We start from the raw sequence: 21411 nt of genomic DNA, 5'->3' as shown, positions 1-21411 counted from the left end.
CAAACAAATTGTTATTATTTGGAGTACTTTGTCTGGAAATCTTCCAATGCCAAATTCAATATTTCATCAAAAGTTCTTAGTCCTGAAGAAAAAGAGCTCATATTCAAAAATCATGTAAGAAAATTTTTTACAAAAATTAGATCAAAATTCATTATGTCAGCAAAGAAAAAACTCGAAGAAAATATTGACAATTCAAAATTGCAATTGATGTTTCATGATGAACATTATGTCATTTTTACTCACGAAGAAAAATGGACTCAAATTCAAGTTCCTTTAATAAGAAAAATATTTGATGATGAAAGTTCAATGTCTCAATATTGTTTTGAGGATTTGTTCCATAAAAATGAAGAACCATTTAAAGGACTCTACATCAATTTTGAAGATAAAGAATTATTTAACCTCAATAATTTGCTTGAATTGTAATTTGCGGAGATAATATCAAAGCAAATGTCAAAAAGATGATGTCTTCAAGAATGATCAACTTTCAAAAAGATATTCCAATAGCAGGAGACAAATTAAAGTTGATTGAAGACTTTTCAAGATGATTGAAGACTTTTTCAAATAGAGGGTGCAAAAGTTTCAAAAGAAGTAATAATTCAATATTTCTTCTCCAAATTGAAGAAGTTTTCAAGTCCGAAGTTCAAGATTTCAAGTATAAAAACAAATCAAGTATTCAAGATCTCCTCAGAGTTAATTAAGTGCAGTTCTTTTTAGAAACAATTCAGTGTAGCTCTCAAAAAAGAATTGATTTAACGGGAGATAAATCATTCTCTAGATAGTTTGAGAAAAAATTATTCTTTTACTATCTTTTATTTCAATCTTGTAATTTAAAGTTCTATTTCAATCTTGTATTCTCAATTTTCAAATATTAATAAAATTATCTTCATTTCAACATTTGTCTATTTCCAATTCTACTATTCTCTACCTCCTATATATATATATAAAAGCCATGCAATTGTGTCTGTATGTATTCAATTCCAACACCCAAGCAACCTCCTCTTTTCTCCTGTGCTATTATATGAAAGCAGCTGGCAAACCCATGCGTGTATATGTTTCTTGTTTCCACCTGCCCTTTTTTTCGTGTGCATGTATATTCTCTTTCAGCAGTCCAGCAGCCTTCATTTTCAGTTGTAATGTATATATACACTTTCCAACCAGCGCTAAGTTTCTCCCAATCAAAAGTTCAATTTAGATTCAACTTGATTTCAATTAAAAGTACAATTTAATTCCAAGTAAGAATCCAATTGAGGCCCAATTAATTTAACATTTTCTTCAAGTCATCCAATCCTCCAAGTTAATACCATGTAGTCCTTGAATTCATCAATTGTGTAGACTTTGATCCCCAAAATTTTCATCCAATGGCCAATTGATTTTTATTTCTTTTCCAAGTTATTCCAAACGAGTCAAACACTAAAATAAACGAAAATTAACTCAAATTAAGTATAAAATCACTAATTTAACGACATACAAATTTAATAATGTGGCCTAAATAAGTGCACAAAATGCACTTATCAAATTATTTCACTAAAGGTTCATGTAGGGACTCAAACGGTAGTGGTAGGTGGAAAAATGGTGGTACTTAAGGTTATACCTCTCCTTTCTACCTTCACATTCTTGAAAATTTTGATCAATCTATACATGACTAGATAGACCCACTTGAAACCACTCAAATAATTGGCAATATTTGGCATATATACCTTAATTTGAAGTCTAATGTTGTTCTAAGATCTAAAGAGATGTCGATTAGTTGGTTGTTAGACCAATACTTAAGCATTTTGGTTGGCTTGGAATTTTTAAAAAGGTATACAGCATACCTAGAAATGTTAACAAATCCAGTCGAGCCGAGCTGGTTTGATAGCCGAAACTCGAGATTCGGGCTCGACTCGAGTAAAATGAGTGAGTTTTTTTTTTTTGAGCTTGAGCAAGTTCAGTAAAAAAAATTAGGTTTGAGCAGAGCTTTCGGCTCTGCCTGGAAGCCCTGAGCCAATTTTAGTTTTGATTTTGGTTTTGGTATTTTTTTTAAGTTAAAAAAGGCAGTCGAGTGTACCTTTTTTTCAATAGAACAGGTTGCTGCCTTTATGAATTTTTTATTTTTTTTAAATATAGGCCCGTGAGCCCAAGTCGACAAGCCACACGGGCTGGCTCGAACTTTGCCCAACACCCCAAAATGGGGCTCGGCCCGAGCCTTAAGTCGGGCAGGCTCGGGCTTTTTTAGGACTGAGCCACGAGTGGTTCAAGCCAACGAGTCCGATTGCCATCCATAGACATATCCATTGAATTTATTACGATAATGTTTAATTATTAAGAATATTTAGTCCAACAAACTTTAAAATAAGTTACTTTGCTTTGGAGAAATTTGTTGTTATCTTATAAGTTTCTATTCATGTAGCAGCTTATGGTGTCTTGATATAAATTTAAGGAAAAAGATATATGTACACAATACATTCCCGAAACTTATACAAAAAATGCTGACATGTCATATTTTGTAGTTAAAATATCGGTAGCCCATTCAAATCCAAAATACCATGAAAATCTCGCCAGCTCACAAATTAATTTGAATAAACCCCCAAAATTGGCCAGAAGCACTCTGCTCGAAGTCAAACTATCTCCCCTTCATCTTGCACTCCTCTCTCCCGATTTGCACCTCCAAGGTCCAACTAAAGAAATCTCACTGGCACATATAGCTCCGACGAAGAAAAGACGGTCGCCTGAGATATAGCTCTCTCCAGGTTAGTAGCCATTCACTTTCCGTTTCGAGTGTGAAAGACACTGAGGGCGCTAATTCCTTACCTTGCCCCGTTTCCAACTGTGAATCACCCACGCCCATCACTGGTGACACATTATAATAAGGATACTGCAACTAGTATTATCTCTGAAAAGCTTTGGGCTTTACCTGCTATTTTGAAAAATCAATGACTCAGTGAGTATACTTGGTAAACTCCATTTCAAACAAAGTGGGTTTGGACAACTTATACTGCTTGAGTTTATCTTGTTGAAGTTGTGGAATGGGTTTTGTGTGTACATTTATACTGCTTGAGTTTAGCTTATTGAAGTTGTGGAATGCTTCATTTATGTGGTGTTAGGACCTCATACGAATTCTTGTGTGGAATGGATTTTATGTGTACATTTATACTGCTTGAATTTAGTTTGTTGAAGTTGTGAAATGCTTCATTTATGTGGTGTTAGCGAATTGTTGTGTGGAATGGGTTTTATTGTACATTGATACTGCTAAGTGTTGAAGTTGTGGAATGATTCAATTTTGTGATGTTAGGATCTCATACAATTTCTCGTCTGGAATGGATTTTTTGTGTGTACATTTATAATGCTTGAGTTTAGTTTATTGAAGCAATGGAATGCTTCATTTTTGTGATGTTAGGACCTCATAGAAGTCTATCCACTAGATTATTGACATGGATTTTTTTATTTTTTTTTTGTCTCAGCACGCGAGTTAATTGATTCAGACTGTGTGGAATGGCCAGGAGGAACATGGGGAATCTGACATTGAAAGGAATTCCAACAATAAAGGGAAGTTTGTCCATTGTAGCACCCGCGATTATTGATTTTTCAAGTTTTCTAAAGTTTTGCCCGACAAGGAGTATCTATTGCATGGTGAATCAAGTGGAATGAGTTTCAAGTTTTCTAAATTTGTCCCATATGGTGTAAACGTGTGCAAAAATAACCGAGGAGAGGAACTCGGAGATTTTGCTTAACATAAAGATGCGCAAGGGGAAACGAGTTTTGGAAGATTTAAAATGAAATATGTATAGTTGGATGAGCTTGACTTATTGTAATTATTTGGTTTCATGAATAAGAATCGAATTGTGTAATTTGCTTGGTCCATATCAATTTTAGGTGTTTGATAATGTCATGACCATTATGTACTGTGATTTTAGTTGGAAAAAGTTTTGATATCACTTTGTTATGTTTCAAGCAATACTGAAAACAATGAACAACCAACTAGCATGATAATATGACAATAGAAATGCATTGAATGAGAACCAGCTTCATTAATTAAATAAAAAGTTTCTATGTAGTAAGCCCCCAACTAATCACCACATCAAACACTCCAATTAGCCATCAGACAAAATGTATAAATTAGACCATCTTTAGACCCCAAAATAAAACATGACAGTTAACTATTTACAAAAATATACAACCAACTTTTTCTAAATGCTTTAAACCCCTATATCAAAATAACCCATGTGGAGCATGTCAGTTAACTGTTTACAAAAATATATAGCCAAATTTCTCTGGATGCTTTAGACCCCTAAATCAAATTCACCAACGCTCTCCTTTATGCCAACTTGTTGGGAAGGAAAGGTGGTTGTTAGCGGAATATCTTGACAAATGGAATTAATAAAGTCATGCTCAAATATTTTGCATGGAAACTTAAACTCTACAAAGTTGGCTTGTATTTTGTCACACTCAAATACCTGAACATTGATGGGGGTGAAATTTTGCCTTTCTGCCTTTTTGATATACTTGACTTTGTTGCATAATAAAATAAATTGGCTCAAAATCATACCTTATGACAAGTCCTTGATTTTTTAGAACCAACTTCTAGATATCCTTTTCGGCAAAGTTTTTTAGGAGCTCCCTTGCTTTTCGTGTACTTCGGGTCCAAGATGATTTCGCTAGTAGATTTTCTTGCTTCATTAAAGCATTGGAAGCCCATAGTCACAGACTTCAACGTCGACGACTCGACTGTTCGAAATTAAATCCACTCCATAATTTCATGTGATCATGACTCTTCATGTGCTACCAAGTCAGCTAACTTCGTAAACGCATTGCACATTTGCTCACATCTAACTTGATCTGGAGTACTAATCCAACCATCATAATTGATTGAAACCCTTGTGTATGGTCTGTTCACATCCCTCATCCATCTCTTCAAAATGTACTTTTCAGAAACTAATTTCACTTGGTTTCGTATCAAAATTGCAATTGCGTGCTTACAAATAATTTCTCGGAACTCAAACAGATGACAACTGCACTCGAAATCACATTCATCTCTATGAAAGCACACTTTAAACATTTTTGTCTTCCTACATTCATTGGTAATAATGTCCTCATGTACATCGTATGTAGTGTACAAGTAAGAATCATGAATGGATAAGACTTCACAATATATCTTTTTGGTAAACTGTTCTTGGAACTCCTTAAACTTCGCAATTGTGTAAACAGATTGAAATTGCTTCTCCATTTCGTACCTAGTCGCACATGGGACCATGTGTGAAAATGATTTGAAATCGGCCTGAAACTCCTTTTCAAATTACTTCTCAAAGCACGCTCATATTGCTCCACAAATTGCTTCAGGGATGTTTTTGAATGAACATAACCATCAAAAAATGCATTAATACCCTCACTTTGTTGTGTGGTTGACATACGCACCCAAATTGAAGTTTTAAAAAAGCATGGCACCCATTGACTTCTTTCATTGTATAGACTAGTCAGCTAAGTATGTTCTAGCAATTCATAAACTTCGAGCATCTTATTCCAACCTTGTTCGAACTCTTCACAACTTTGCACATCATATACCAACTCATGTACAGAAGCAAGAATAGAAGCTTTATATCTATCGCTGCCGAATTTTTCAGGTAACTTTTTTAGTAAATGCCACAGGCACCATCTATACTTTGTGTTCGAAAACAAAATTTCAATTGCATTCTGCATAGCACGATCTTGATCTATAATTATTCCCCTTGGAGCTTGATCATGCATACATTGAAGTCATGTCGTGAAAAGCCATATGAAAGTCCTTGTATCTTCATTTGAGATCAAGCCACATCCAAGTAGAGCTGATTGTCTATGATGGTTCACCCGCAACAAAAGGAGCGCAAGGCATTTCGTATTTGTTTGTCAAGTATATGGTGTCAAATGTAACTATGTCGCCGAATCCCCTACACGCTTGCCTGCACCTATTATCTGCCCAAAACACGTTCCTCAACTGGGCCTCGTCATCCAAGTCTATACTAAAGAAGAAACCAAGACTAGTTGCTTGCATTTTCAAAAAATAAGCTTGTATTGCAGCAGCGTCTCCTTCACCAAGTCGTAATCATCGAACTTTGTCGATAAAATTTCTATAATCTTTCTCAACACATGTAATCTTGTCATAACAACCGGCTTCAACTATGGCTGAGTTAAAACTCTTATGTAATGTTATACCATCTACATCATTTATTTCAAGTTGTCTTCTTATGTGTGCACTTATTTCTCGATTACATCGATATAGCCTTGATTTGGATTGGCTTGTTCTGTGATTATGCTCCAAATGGATAGTGTTAATACGCCACGTGCCATTAAGTTCTGAACATGCCTACAATCTCACTTTGCATCCTATTTGCATTGTTGGTTGAGGCTTCAGAACTGTATTTGTACCACTGATTTGACGACCCTCTCGACTACAAGTAAAAGTTACATAACGTACAACGCCGTCATCACCTTCCTCAAAGATCTTTTCCTCACCGGCAAACCTATTTGGTACGCATAGTTCTTGTAAAATTTGAATACCACATTTTCATCTTGAAACTTCATTTCGACACTGGGAACAATAATATCAGTTTCTTCTCCTAAGCTCATATCAATCGGATTGTCATCTTCGGACGAATGAATTTTCAAATATCCTTCATTTACGACAAAAAAACAATTATTTGAACTTACAATCTATGGAGGCTAAGGCAAATGCTCACAAATGAGAAGACATAAAATTCGGCAACAGCAAAAAACTTGGGCAACAACAAAGGTTTGGTCTCTAAACAACTTCATGTTTTCCCTCTCAAATTAGCCGTATAGAATCCAACAAAATTGGTAAAGGCTTTAATTTATTTCATTAATTAAAGGTGTTTATTTTAACATATTGGCTTTGAGCAAAGTACATGATGCAAAAAATAATATCTTCAACAAAAAGTAATGTCAACTCTTCTCGTTTTCGTTTTCTTCAGCAATAGTATGTTCAGCAAAAATGACAGAAAGTAATATCTTCAGCAAACTACCTATTTTCACTTCTATTAATTTCAACAAAGTAAAGCTTAAGTTGAAAACATTTTACCCATGTTGTCGTCGGCGTCGCAGTTGTCTGTGTGGGAGTTGCCGGGTTCCACTTCATCTTCGTCTTCATAACAGTTCTTAGCAACGACCGCAAATGGGGGTAAGAATAATGGGTTCAACGATGTGTGGGCCCCATGGTCCAAGTCGTTGGCATCTTGGAATGGGTTTTCAGGTGGCTCCATTTCGTCATGGCCAGACATGCTCTGAGATTGGGCAATGGAATGGAAACGTTTAGAGAACAAAAATGATGCCTTTTTATTTTTTTTTCTTTTTTTTTTAATTGGCAGCCGAGATGTTGAATTTTCAAACCTATGCCACGTCATCATGTAGTAAAGCATTTTGTAAACAATTTAGTACATCTAGCACGTTTCTAAATTTAAATATGCTCTATTTTTTACACTCCAGAATTTCGAGACACCTACAATGGCATGATTGGTTAGAGGTCACTATATTTCATGGTTGCTGAAATTATGAAAATCTTAAAGAAACTGTTGTCTTTTGTCTTTTTCTGGATTTCTTTTACTTTTTCGTTATTTTGTCAAACTCCATCAACAACAAATTGTGTTGCCCTCTTTTAGACTATGCAATTTTGAATCTTGCTATAAGTACAGCAATTTCGACATAATGATTGATAACCCTCTCATATATAAATGAGGTCCACGATTAAAATAAGCGCAGACTCTACGATTTTGAGAATGTTGTACGTGTACAGCACTGTAAGCACAACATTTTTCATGCAATTTTATATGATAATTCAATTATTTAAAGGCATTTGCATCAAGTGGGTTATCATTCCTATTATTTCGTCATTTCTTTATATACTAATAAAATCTCCACATTTTCTTAAGAAATTGCTTAACAAATAACAAGAAATGTATCATCAACCAACTCGATATAGTCAAAGCCCGATTCTTGACAACATTATTAAATTTTATTTTTTTTTAATCTTTTTTTATTCCTTTACACCCTCCTTCCACAATTGGAGCCCAAAGAAGATGACTTTTAACCAATTCTAGATGCAAGTCGTCAAAGCGAGAAAGTACATGAACCGCACAGTTCCCACAAGTGTTGATTCTTTTAGGCGCATTGATATGAAAACAAAAATGGAAAAGAAAACGACATATGATACAATACGGAAAATGTTATTTTAGAAAAAGATAAGATTCGACCCCATAGAAATATTTTAGGTTTATGTTACGATTTATCTTTCTAATTATAATTTCAATTTCGGAAACAAAACAGTTACGTCTTTAGAAGTTTCTTGTGCATCTTATTCAATTTATACATACCACTCACAACTAATGTAACAACTCACAAAGTCAGCCATAGAAAGAACTTTCAACCACCAAACCCCATAAGAGAGTTGTCTCAAAAAGAGTTTTATTTATGTTATTTGATGGCGGAGTTTGCAGTGACATTTGTTCTTGACAAAATCACAATCTTATTAGAGGAAAAGGTGAATATGGCAAAAATGTCAGGCAGGAAGTTGAATATATCAGGGATGAACTTGAGAGAATGATTGCTTTCCTCAGAGTTGCTGATGCTGCTGAATATGATGATCCAGAGTTCAAAGTCTGGGTTAAGCAAGTCCAAGCTGTTGCTTATGTTGGGAAAATTCAATGGATTTTATTCAATTGTGCACGAACAAGAATTAAATAATTTGGAACATGAATAACACAAAGGTGTTTTAGAAGTTAAACTCGTTACGTGCTTTACCAAAATAATAATAAAAATAAATAAAAATAAAAATTTCTTTGATCTTTGATCTCCTTGATTCCACCTTCAAGCCTCCTTGTTTGATCTTCTTGATTCTCATTCAAACCTTTTGGCTTTCTCCAGTGTTCTTCAAGAACTCAAAAATATTGTATGGATTTTTTTTTCTTTGTGTATGGGCACTAGAATTTTATTTTGCATATATATTTATTTGTTAAACCCAAATGAGAATGTACATGTCTACTTATATTGATTTGATTTACAAGACTTCCAGTCCCAAAATGACTCTATCTTTTGATTGGATAAAGGTTCTCAACAAAAAAGATTCATTTTTGTACTCATCCAAATCATAACCTCCATATCTAAATGTCACATGTTTGTCACATGCAAGACACATTCCGATTTAATTAATTTTTATATATTTCTATAGTTAATAAATTATAACTTTTATAATTTTTTCCGGTTCTTATTTTTGAAGCCACTGAATGAACCAAACGGACTCAATTAAATCAAGCTCCAATAAATTAATCTTGACCCGGTCAACTGTTTATCGATCTAGATAATTTATTAATCAAGTTTTATTCCACTAAAGGAACGTGATTGCACTCTTAATTTAATTAAAATTACTAAATCTACAATAATTACATCCTCTGACAAACTGCTCTTACGTATTACCCCCGTTAATCACGTTGAATATTTGGAACTGGGTGAAATGATCAAAATGCCCCTTTTCCACATGTACATTAACCCTCAATCCCATTTTCTATTTGATGGTTCCATGTAATCACATCATAATATTAAGTCAACAATCAAGTCGAATTATTGAGCTCAGATTTAACTATTTATTAGAAAATCTATTAAGGTCATGATCATGCCTATTATATATATGTTATGGATTCCATATTGCGAATATATGCTCTCCAATTATTTCAGTTTAATTCCCACAGCATCGAGATTTTGATTAACAATTTAATCTTACTCATTGATACCTCAAAAAACTTCAAGCTAGAAATCAAAGTTCATTACTCGCTCAGGATTAAGACATTACGTACAATAATGAAGTGAAATTAAATTCAAGTTATCAATTCCATAAATTAATTTTACATTGTCCAGTCCTATACATTCCAAAATATACAATCAATTTTATTGCTAAAGTCAAGATCAACTTTAAAAAAAATTGAAACAATCTTATCAAAATAAAGTGCTCGTCTTTATTTATCAAGTGTGGACAATAAACTTTAGATCAAATTATAAATCAGATCTTTCCGTATTTAACAACTTAAGCACTTGATTTATAATAGCAAGTCAATCAATGAATAAAATGTAAGCTCAAATTAATATAAACAATTTATTGAAAAAAGAAATTATTATTATTTTATTTCAAAATGTCGAGTACAAATAAACTAACAACTTATGATACTGAAGACATTCTAGATGATTTCATGCTGCAATTCCACCTCGAAAGTGATGGTTTTCTGAGGAAATTAATTTTCTCTATGCGAAATCTGAGAAGCCATTATAAAATTGATTCTGGAATTCAAAATATCAAATCCAGAATTATAGATACTGATGAGGGACATGGGAGGTATAGTTATAGGTTTAATGTTCCCGGGGAAGGTTTATCATCGCGATGCGTGAGTAATAGAGGGACAGATTGTCGATGGGATGCACTTTTATTAGAAGAAACCCAGCTCGCCCGGATTGAAAGTCCGAAAAGGCAGACAATACGGTGGCTTGTGGAGGAAGAATCACGGCCTAAGGGGATATCAGTGGTGGGAATGAGAGGTTTGGGGAAAACCACTCTGGTTAAGGTGTATGATGATTTTGCTGTGAAGAAACACTTCCAGAACCACGCATGGATTACGGTTTCACAGTCGTTCGAGGTGGAGGAGCTCCTGAAAGACACAATTCAGCAACTGTTTGAACAGATGAAAAAAACTCCTGAAAATTTGAGCTCCATGAACGATAACAAGCTCAAAGCTATAATCAAAGATTTCTTGCGCGATAGAAGGTACTGTGGAACTATGTGCTTTGTTTTGAACTAGTCTAGGTGTTTTCGAATACTAGGAGTCAATTTATAGGTTTTGCTAATAATGTTATTAGGCCTGACTCCTGTGTGCCAGTCGGCAAAATAAAAACTTTTATAGCTGTTGACATGGCATTAGAACCTTACTTATGATTCTCAAGATTCTCTTGTTTTTAGTCTGCCCACTCGGGGCAGGAGATCAATTTCAATAATATTATAGCTAGAAATTCAAATCTAACTAGTCTTCTTTGAAGTATATAAAATCATAGTTTATAAATGCCTTGGTGAATTTTGTTTCTTTTTGTTCCTTCAAGCTTCTTATTTCTTCCCTAACTTCAGCAATCCAATGAGTGTAATCTAGTGTTCTTAGATGTACTGTTTTGATGTCCATATATTCACAGGTATGTGCAAGAGTTTGATGATGTTTGGAGTATTCTAGCATGGGAAGCTATCAGATATGTCTTACCTAATGAGAATAATGGGAGTCATGTCATCCTGACAATGCGGCTCATGGATGTGGCTTTATCTTGTAGCCAAGACACTAATGTTTATGTGTATGAGTCGAATCCTTTGTCTGAAAAAGAGTCCTGGATTCTATTTTGCCAGAAGACATTCAGGGGGAAGCCGTGCCCTACGCACTTGGTTGAAATTTGCAAAAGCATCTTGAAAAGATGTGGAGGATTGCCACTTGCCATTGTTTCTATTAGTGGGGTGCTGTTAACAAAAAGGAGAACGTTGAAGAATGGAAGAAGCTCAATTGCAGCCTCGGCTCTGAACTAGAAGGGAATGATCACCTTGAGAGTATGAAAATCATTTTGTTACTCAGTTTCAATTATCTACCGTATTACCTCAAACCATGTTTTCTGTACTAGAGCAATTATCCGGAGGCCTATGAGATTGAACACAATACACTGGTTCGACATTGGATAGCAGAAGGTTTTGTGAAACAAAAAGTTCGAAGAACGGTGGAAGAAGTTGCACAAGGGACCTCAATGAGCTCGTCAACACAAGCTTGCTTAGTCCGGTGACAACCAATGATGATGGAAGCATCAAAACGAGCTGTATCCATGACTTTTATTGGGAGATTATTCTTTCAAAATCAAGCGATCAGAATTTCATAACAAGCAACAATGAGCAGGACGTGATATGGCTGAGAAGAGTAAGACACCTCTATGCAGATGTCAAACACTATGGCGCCAGACTCTGTTCCTTTCTGACTTTTCACGCGGAAGATCCCCAATCCATTTTGAGCATTCTTCAGTTGCTTGAAAGCTGTAGAATGCTGGTTTCAAAGTATTTAAAGGAATGGGCAGCTTGAAACTCTTGCAGAAACTCGGCTTTATTCATGCATATCCAGGAAGCGTAGCACTTAAAGAAATAGCCATGATGAGTGAACTGAGAAGAGTTAGCATTACAAAGTTGAGAACCGAAGATGAAGTAGCACTATGTGCATTGAGAAGCTCCAAAAGCTGTGCTCATTAGATCCAAGATCAATAGAAGGAGATGTGCTTGTATCTTAGTCACCTGTCTTCTCCTCCTCTTTCCCTTCAACGATTATATTTGACAGAGCACTTAGCAAACTTCCCGAAATGGATACAATCTCTTCCAAGCCTGGTGAAAGTATACTTCAGATGGAGTCAATTGAGGGACGATCCACTTGAATATCTCCAAGATATGCCTAATCTAGTCCATATTGAATTTCTTGCAAGTTATGTGGGGGAGAAACTGTGTTTTAAGGCTGGAAAGTTTCGAAGCTGAAATTATTAGGTCTTGACAAATTAGAAAACTTGAAGCAGGTGATCATTGAGGAGGGAGCCATGCCTCATCTAGAGAAGCTTATCATTCAGCGATGTAACTTGTTGGTGGGTGTGCCTGAAGGAATCGAGTGTCTCACTGACCTAAAAGTTCTTGAATTTTTTGACATGCCAGATGAATTTATTGAGCCAATCTCTTCAGAAAAACTTGGTGAAGAATACTGGAAAATTGCACATATACCTGAAGTACATCACACATACTAGACGAATGGTTGCTGGGAAGTTTATCCATTAGAAGAGAAGTACACAATTGAGAAATCTAATCAGCCTAGAGCTGCCATTGTTTGAACTCAAGAACAACGGAACTGGCTGTAATGACTATCGGCTGCACCCTACAGAGCGTCTCTGGTTCAAGCTTCTTCGGTATCTCATACCCAATTCTGTTTTTTAAGTCCAATGCCAAAATGTACATGCTACAGGATTTCTTATTTTCTTTTATTATAATGCTCTAATTGTAGAGTTCTAAAGTAGGGAATGTATTTGAGAAATGAACAACCAAACTTTTCTTGATTGTCTTGGGTATCATATTTGATGTAGGATAGATAGAGAACAGACTGCAACCATAGGAAGAAGAAAGAAGAGCTGAGAATAAGATGAAAAAGAGGAGCAAAAGAGGAAGAAGCCAAAGGAAAAAGAGGGAAGAGAGTGAAGTAGAACGTGGGCAAAGCCAATCTTAATTCATTGCATTCATCAACTGATTTTTAATCCAATTACAACCATATAAATAACAAAATAATAAACGTGGGCTTGGGCCAAACCCATATACAAACTCAATAAAGCATAAGGCATAAAAATAAATAGAAGATAAAATGGCCCAAACACATGGCCCGATGAAGGATGATGTCCTCATCAATATTTATATTACAAGGTTCTACGCTAGGGAATGACTAAAGTACATCAAATTACTCAACTGATAACTATGAGTCCATTTTAAATTTGATTGAGTTGGAAGTGATCTGTCTGCTGGTTCGGAGGTTTTTCTTCTTTTTCTACTTAAATAACTATAAGTCATGAATAAACACTAGTTCGTGTAACAACTTCTAAAGGAGATGGTGGCGATGTTCATCTCCGATAATCAAGTTAGGTTTGGGTTTGGGAGGGAAGATAGCAAAGAAAAGACAGGATGCAGATGGTATTCTACAGAGATCTCTTAGAAGAGTACTATAGAAGTATTCTTCTTTGTCTAATCTTTTACTTGTTTTCCCTCTTGGGATTGAATGACCTTCTACAAGTATATTGCAATGTAGCACCACTGGTTTTTAACACCAGTCTAAATGACAATACAATAGCATTAAATCCAATAAATATGAAAAAAAAAATGTAGAAGAAGAAGAGGAGGAGGTCAATAGACAAAGTGTAGTAGATTTGAAGAACGAGTCAAGGTTGAAATGTACAAAAACATAAAGCTACAATGGTTGCCAAGGAATTTATGCAAAAGCTAGGTATCGTAAACTTTGAGACTTCTTCCTTGTTGCAGCACTCTTTCAATCAATTATTGCTCTTGCAACACAAAAACATATGATTGATTTTCAAAATTGAAGCTAAACCTACTTTTTAAAGTAGAAAGCTAGTAGAGGAAAATTTTATGTCGAACTGCATTAAGAACTTTTAGTTCCAAGGGAGAAGAAGACATCTTTATACTCAAACACACTTTTTATTGGGATAAAACAGATACCTCGTACTTGTCTCTGTGAAATTGTTATTTTGTAATTCACATGAGCCATAGTTACCAGCCATTTAGTAAGTATACTCGGTCTATTCTTCATGGTTTAATCTTTACCGTCTAAGAACCTGGTGAGTTCTTCCCAAAGAGAGCTTCTTCTTCGACAAATGATTGGAACTGTCCAACAAGACTCTAATGTACTTAGATTCAGAGATTGAATCAAAATTCTTAGAGTTTGTCTTGATGTTTTATCGTGCTTGTGTAATTGGGGTAGTCTGATAAATTTTTCAGCATTTATACTTTGTATTCTCATATTACAAATTCACATTCATATATAGAAACTCAGAGATTTTCCTTCCCTTTTTTTTTCTTTTTTTTTTTCTTGTTTCTTTTATTGCTCATCTATCAGTGGACTGTTCCCATTAATGCAGTGCAATTGCAATTAGAGTCCTTCCAACTGACTGACTTTTCTTATAAATCAAAGTTATTCAGAATATTCGTTACAACAATCGGTATACCTCATCAGAATCTTAGTGTTCATCCTATGAATAACTGAAAACATAATATATTATGTTCAAAAGTTGTCCCGTTAAACCAACTTTATTCTCCAAGATCAGATGGAGCTACTTCTACAAATTCTGGAGAGTCCTTTGTGTAGTAATAGTTTTCTAAGAGATTACACCATCTTTATGGAATAACTGATGACCCAAATTTGCCACAAGATGTCTGGCATAATTCTAAGAAGACCCGAATCATTGAATATTACTCGTCTCCGTAAGCAAGACAAGTTTTTGACCCTGAGTTGAAAACATCAACTCGAAGGTAGCCTACCACCTTCCCCGAACTCTTTGGGTCTAAGGCTGCCGAATCCAAAAAGACTACAAAAAGGACGAGTTTCCATCATCCCATAACAAAACTGGCATTACACGAATTAAATGTACGACAACTAAATGAATTTAGATAATGCACTATAGATTACACCAGTCTTCCCCATACGAGGCCCCTGAATACATTGAAAATGTAAAGTTCGTCTCCTCTTTGAAACATTATGTGTTGATCTACATAGACGAGAATGTCTATGCATGTGTCTGACAGCAGAACATCCAAAGGATTGGATGCATATGAAACCCCATCATGTTGCCTATTATAGTATGTACAGAGCAACTCACATTGTAGAATTAGCTTGGTTTGATTTACTAGAACACGTGCACTTTGCTTTTTTGTCCATGAGAGTCTACAAAAGAAAGGAAAAGATAAAATGAGCAAAGATGAAGTTGGTGAAAGATTCCGTGTGAATGTTAATCTTTTGAGTGATGAGTATCATCTGTTTAGTTACCTCGACTTGTTTCTGAAGGTCTTTAATGTAATCAACGGACAAACCTAACATATCAGCTATGCTCGTTTGCTGCAAGAAATGGCACCAGAAAAAACTAAATTCCTAGTGATTTCCAGGAAACGAAAAAGGCAGTTACACAATTGAGACTACAAAATTTACCTTGTCCATATTAGGAAATAGTTCTTGCAACTTCTTCATTCTCTCACTAATCCGTGTGCGTCTCATCTACAAATTAAGCAACAAAAAGTTAAATACTATTCGAAGGACTAACCAAGTGAACTTAAATATGAGAAAGAAAAAATTACCCTTTCTGCAATGCTTCGTGGATGAGTAGCGCAACCTCTTTTGGCACGAACTTGAACAGGAACAGTGTCTGATTGAAATTGTAGATACTTTTCTACCGCAGCCATTTCAGCAGAAGTTTTTGGCAAGCTTAAATGGTGTGTTAGACCTTGATTATTGTTCCTAGTTTCCACACTCTGATTTGAAATATAACATTAGCAATGCATGTAGTGTTAGGGAACAAGACGAAAATCAAAGTGCAAATATAGCCTACCGGATTTTTTGATCCACAGAAATTAGAGAACATCTTTGAGTCGCCATCTCTGTTTCTTTTTAACTGGTTGAAGGAAGATTCATTCCACATGCTTTTCGAAAAGGTGGCATCATATTCTTTGCCATTAGCACTATTAGCATTTCTCCATTGCCCGTTGTCGGAATTATGCATGCTTATGTCTTCGTTTCCATTTTCTGGTATGCTGGGCATGAACCTCGATCTAGAAGGTGAACTGGATGAGAAGTTCATGTAATTGTTCAAACCATTTGCTGATGAATGGGCTTCAGCACTTGTCCCATTACCAACTCTGTAATTTCCTACTTCTCCAGCTACACCATAAGCTGAGATCAAACAAAGAAGCTTTTAGCTATCCATTCTCAATTATATGAGAAACCAATAAAACGAAATACTAACAAGAGAGCTGCTTGAAACATCTGTTCGCATTGCTATTGGAGATACAAATCAAGTAATTTTCAACTTGTGTTCTATGGTAAAGAATTTAGCCACAGAATCCATTTATGGCTTGTTTTGTAGGGTGCCTTTTATAGACACTACTAATAAAGAAAAAAACTAAAATTTTATTCATTATACCATTAGTAAAGAAGGTATCTTTACTTTATCATCAATGATGCTACATGTAAAGGGATTTTTGACAGACAGATTGACAGATTGTAAGTTGGTACAATTTCATTGGATATTGGACAAAAAATAACTTCAAACCAGCTACTCTAGTGTTGTCACCTCACCATCTGTAAAAATTCCTGTACATTTCGTCCGTATAAGGAGCTTAATTAACTTTGTCATTGGGGGTTTCGACTAGTAAGGTAATCCATAATCCATGTACAGGAAAAGTCTATTCAGCATCATTAACTAAAATCAACCTCAACCGGTCCTTCCATGGGACAAAAACAACAAAGAATAAGCATATGAGTCCCCCAAAAAAGGGAAAGAGGGAGACCTGTTGCTGTAGAAAATATCCCCCAAAAAAGGGAAATCTCTTCCTTTCTCATAAAATATTTTTTTCACCACAAATTTTGTACTGTACATATTTCATTCTCCCTAATTATAAGATAACCAGAATTATTTATGGAGGAATTAATCTGAAACAAGATTTAGTCATTTTTGTTTTCCACTTTCTTCGACTCTTCACACATTTAAAAATAGGCTAAAAGTCAACCATGAAGAATCATGGATGGATCTATGCTATTTTCCAAGCTTGTGTAACTAATAAAAACAGCTAAATCCAGGCTGAAATAAATCCAGCAAAATATGCTAGAAAACTAGAAAAGAATATACCAGAGAAAAATCCAGCAGGAGAACTGCTTTGCCTGACAAGATTTGAGCAATTCCCGTTCCCGTTCCCGTTCCCATTATTCATCCTCACTTGAACTTGATTCTCCATTCCAATAGAATATGATCCCACAATAGCACCTCCACTTTCATACACCACTTGTGAAGTAGATCCATTCTTTAGTGTACCGGCTTCTGTTTCTTGCTTCATAGCCCCACCAGAAGAATACAGCAGTTGATTCCTCTGGTTCAGATCATCATCCCGAATCTCATTCATTAGGGCAGAAAACATACTATCGGATTCATTACCAGATTCGAGAAGGGTTGTGAAGAACGAGCTTGGAGATGAACGATATCGGGCCAATCCACTACTTTTCAAGAATTCTCCATCAGAAACATGCTTCACACGGTTATTATTGGGGAGTAGAAAACAACCGCTACTACTAATATCTCTTGGAATAGTTTCCGGGCTGAACATAGTGAGGAATTAAAACCACAAAATCAGTATCAGAAGCTTCAGTGGAAAGCTGCAAAAGAAGATCAAAGTTTCTTGAAAAACAAAGGAAACACTGAAAACAAGGGGAAATTTTTAAGAAAATATGTTAAAACAGTGATTGAACAGAGTTTTTGCTATTTCTGTAAATGGAAATGAGATTGAAGAGCAGTTTCATTATTTATTTATAGAGTGAGTTTCCATAGAAGTGCCCTCGGTTTTATCCATTTTTACGCATTTCGATTGATGCGTCAGCAAGAACCCATACCCCATTACACCAATGCTTGGAAGGTCACTTCTGTTGACAAAATTGCCCTAAGCTAGTATATAATTTTGGGAAATTTACACTTTTCATCCCAAATCTTTATAAACTATTAAAACTTTACCCTCAACCTTTTTTTAGAATCAACCATCCCAACCTTTACTTAATTATAAATCACATCCCTATAGATAGATTCTTCTCAATTTGACTATTAGGATCACATAAGAAGACAATCTTACCATGAATTACTTTAAATAAAGAGAAAATAAACAAACAAATGACGAAGGAAGCCCAAAAAAGAAGAGACAACCAAAAGGCCCGAAACTTGATTTCAGTGGGGGCGAGATAAAATTATGGACTACTTTGTAAATATAAAAATTGAGGGCCCACTGGGCCTTTAATGGGTCAGCCCTTGTCTGATATTTAAAAAGGTGAAGGGTAGGTTAGTAATATTTTGTAAAGGTCAGCTATGAAAACTAAAAGTTGAAAATTTCCTATTTTTTTAAAAAGTATCTTCTGAAAATGTTTGGCATAACTTATAATTACTAAAAGTTTCTTATTTTTAAAGTAAGTCTATTTATTCCCTAAAGATAAATATGTACAAGTTTGATGGGTGATTTTGATTAACATGTTTTTTTTTCTATTTCAGACTCTACTTTCTTTACATTTTGATTGAGAAAAATTTACATTCATAATAATATTTATTCGTTGAATATGATGTCTGATTTGGAGTTTTTTTTTTAAATAATCACCCAATTTATGCAATTTTCACTGTTTATTCATCAAACTTCAAAATATTTCACAATGCTCATTGAACTTGGCCCATTTGTACTTCGACCACTCTCAACAATCCGTTATCTTATTCGCTAATGAAACCAACAAAATATTGGGCGTTGCAACTCACTTAATTAAAACAAATGTCAATTAACCTTTCCAGCCCAAATCGGCTAAAAATGTATGACCGGGATGTAATTATGAATTGGCATTTGTTTAATGGGTTTGAGTTGCCTCACCCTATATCCGTTAGCTACGTTAATCAATAAGGTAACGAATTGTTGAGGGTAACAAATGTAATGCAAATAGACAAATTCAGTTAGTATTTTAAAGCACTTTTTTTTAATGACGGGGGAATCCGCAGTCCCCTACCCTCGGATGCGCACTAAGTAAACCCTCGGACTGATGCAAATCGTGCCGTGGTATAAATTGAGAGATTATTGAAACATTTAAGTCGGCTAACTTGTAAACGAGGAATTAGTACTTTGATTGTAGTCCTCACAAAATGAAGAGGAATCTTGGCTTCAAGAAAGAATTGACGACTAAACGAGTGGTTGGGGGTGGTGTTTGACCCGTGAGGGGCAAATTGGGTGACTTTTATGAATTGTAATTAAATTACGTTTAATTGTCATTAAATCATCATTTTTGGCAACTAAAGTATAAAATTAAAATAAAATAAAAGCTGCGGGCGGACGTGTGGTTTTGATGAAACGGATGTGGTACGTATACTGCCGCAGATTAATTTGAGCCACCGAATGCAATAGTGCAACCTTTTTTGGCCCTTGAAACCTTCCAAGAAGGTGCGTGTACATATTGAGACTTGAAAGGGACATTTTTGTCACATTATATATTCGTTTTTTGTCACTACCCTTTTGATTGATAAAAAGCATTATGGATAATTGTCGACTAAATAGTATCTAGATCAATTCTTATCCATCGCAAGATCAAGCCATTGTTCGGACTTCATTTTTTTCCTTTCTTCTTCCTTTTTCTTTTATATTTTTGTTTTATTTTGATGTGTTTAAAGCTTTGCTTTAATTAAAACAAGAAGATAATTGCCTTTTGAATAAGATGGAGACTTTTACCAGGTATATTATATAAGAATAAATGGAATGTTAACTCCAATGAACACAATAAGGATTAGTACTACTCAAAGACAACCGGCCGACAACTTTCATAAGCGATTGATTAATCACACCTAAAAGTGGTCGACCGACCATTCATACAATCCAGATTCACTCAACAATTTAACGACGATTATGTTCTTCACTTATTAAGATGTCTAGATCGACAAAGCGTGTATTTAAGGCACTCAAAACTACCTATCACGAGAAGAAAAACCGCAAGGCGTATGGAGAAAATCGTCAAGCACATAGACGAAAATCGACTGTCTAAAATACATTCCAAAAGATGTCTTGTACTTTTGCAAGAACTCTTACGAAATCTTTACTTGTGCCCTAAATTTTTACACCTTTAATCATATTTTTCTCCTTACTCTCAGGCCTTAAGATGTCAAATGGAGAGACAGCCTCGATCTCTTTTTGTCGGCGACCGATTGCGAAAATGGATGACACCACCTAGTTCCTCTAAGGGAGATAGGAAGAACCGTGCCAGAATAATTTCAACTAGTAATTGCATTCATTACTTAACACTGGTGATATAAAAGTAAAGATTGAGAGCATAAATGTCAAAAAGGGATTGTGGACTTGCTCGCACAAATATTCCTACTCGGGTTTGTCGTTATTTCTAGTAAGTTGGTATTTGAATTCTCGGATCAATTCTGAGTCTTAATATAGATAGCAATCAAATTAAAAATTGATCATTACAAAAAAACAAAGGGAAAATTGCTGCGGAGGTCCCAAACTTTTCAATTAAATGCAAAATACACCTTAACCTTTTATTTGTACAATGGCAGTCCCAATCCTTTCACTTTAATGGCAGCTAAAGTCAATTGGACAGAATCCATCCACGATTACATTTTTTATAATAAAAAGTTAAAAATAAATAAATTAGAAATGTTCATCTTCCCGAACCCTCCACCCCCAACCCTCCCCAAAACCAAAACAAAAATCAAAATTCCCTCTGCCACCCATCCAACAACCTCGGGGCTTAGAAAGACATTGCACATTCCAATCCATCTTTGAACTCGTTGGGATAAATATTTGGACCAAGAAAACTACAATTACCCCCCATGTGCTTTTTCTATCATCTGTACATGATGCCTAATTACACACGGTCAAAGCACATTAGAGAAAAAAATTGGAGCTAGGTGCAACGAAAAAGTTCTTGTTTCCCTCTAAACAAAGATGGCTATAACCATTTTTGTACCAAACTGATGGTAAAAAGTATTACTGCAGTTATGGTTTTGAGGATAGTAAATTCAAGACCACGGCGCAGGACAGTGGCGATCTTCACTTGGTGGCGCCGCCCTGTGGTG

At 35.2% G+C, this 21411-nt stretch overlaps 3 protein-coding genes across 3 annotated transcripts; 1 reads left to right on the top strand and 2 right to left on the bottom strand.

Moving 5' to 3' along the window:
- Window positions 1-4741: 4741 nt before the first annotated feature.
- On the bottom strand, window positions 4742-5203 carry LOC111378624 (protein FAR1-RELATED SEQUENCE 9-like). Its single transcript, XM_023001861.1, has one exon. It carries the CDS (start codon window positions 5201-5203, stop codon window positions 4742-4744), a length of 462 nt encoding a protein of 153 aa, XP_022857629.1.
- Window positions 5204-10145: 4942 nt separating this feature from the next.
- Window positions 10146-11880, top strand: LOC111378617 (disease resistance protein RPM1-like). Its single transcript, XM_023001850.1, has 2 exons — window positions 10146-10771; window positions 11188-11880. The coding sequence occupies exons 1-2, from the start codon at window positions 10146-10148 to the stop codon at window positions 11564-11566; spliced, it is 1005 nt and encodes a 334-aa protein (XP_022857618.1). The 3' UTR covers window positions 11567-11880.
- A 2831-nt stretch (window positions 11881-14711) lies between these two features.
- Window positions 14712-18108, bottom strand: LOC111386608 (transcription factor bHLH130-like). The gene is made up of 6 exons (XM_023011080.1): window positions 17452-18108; window positions 16156-16496; window positions 15905-16078; window positions 15759-15824; window positions 15600-15668; window positions 14712-15497 (listed from the first exon to the last, which is right to left on the bottom strand). Exons 1-6 carry the CDS (start codon window positions 17921-17923, stop codon window positions 15429-15431), a joined length of 1191 nt encoding a protein of 396 aa, XP_022866848.1. The 5' UTR covers window positions 17924-18108; the 3' UTR covers window positions 14712-15428.
- Between the last annotated feature and the right edge of the window lie 3303 nt (window positions 18109-21411).

This window comes from Olea europaea, chromosome 3 (assembly GCF_002742605.1).
Source record: "Olea europaea var. sylvestris chromosome 3, O_europaea_v1, whole genome shotgun sequence".
Lineage (NCBI taxonomy): Eukaryota > Viridiplantae > Streptophyta > Magnoliopsida > Lamiales > Oleaceae > Olea > Olea europaea.
This window is presented reverse-complemented; position numbering and strand designations above follow the sequence as displayed.

Excerpts from the sequence above, each read along its gene's own strand:
- LOC111378624 (XM_023001861.1), bottom strand. The coding sequence starts at position 5,203 with ATGGAGAAGCAATTTCAATCTGTTTACACAATTGCGAAGTTTAAGGAG.
- LOC111386608 (XM_023011080.1), bottom strand. The coding sequence starts at position 17,923 with ATGTTCAGCCCGGAAACTATTCCAAGAGATATTAGTAGTAGCGGTTGT. Across the intron at positions 15,669-15,758 it reads TATTTCCTAATATGGACAAG|CAAACGAGCATAGCTGATAT; the intron begins GTAAATTTTGTA and ends CATTTCTTGCAG. Across the intron at positions 15,498-15,599 it reads ACCTTCAGAAACAAGTCGAG|ACTCTCATGGACAAAAAAGC; the intron begins GTAACTAAACAG and ends TTTCTTTTGTAG.
- LOC111378617 (XM_023001850.1), top strand. The coding sequence starts at position 10,146 with ATGTCGAGTACAAATAAACTAACAACTTATGATACTGAAGACATTCTA. Across the intron at positions 10,772-11,187 it reads GATTTCTTGCGCGATAGAAG|GTATGTGCAAGAGTTTGATG; the intron begins GTACTGTGGAAC and ends ATATATTCACAG.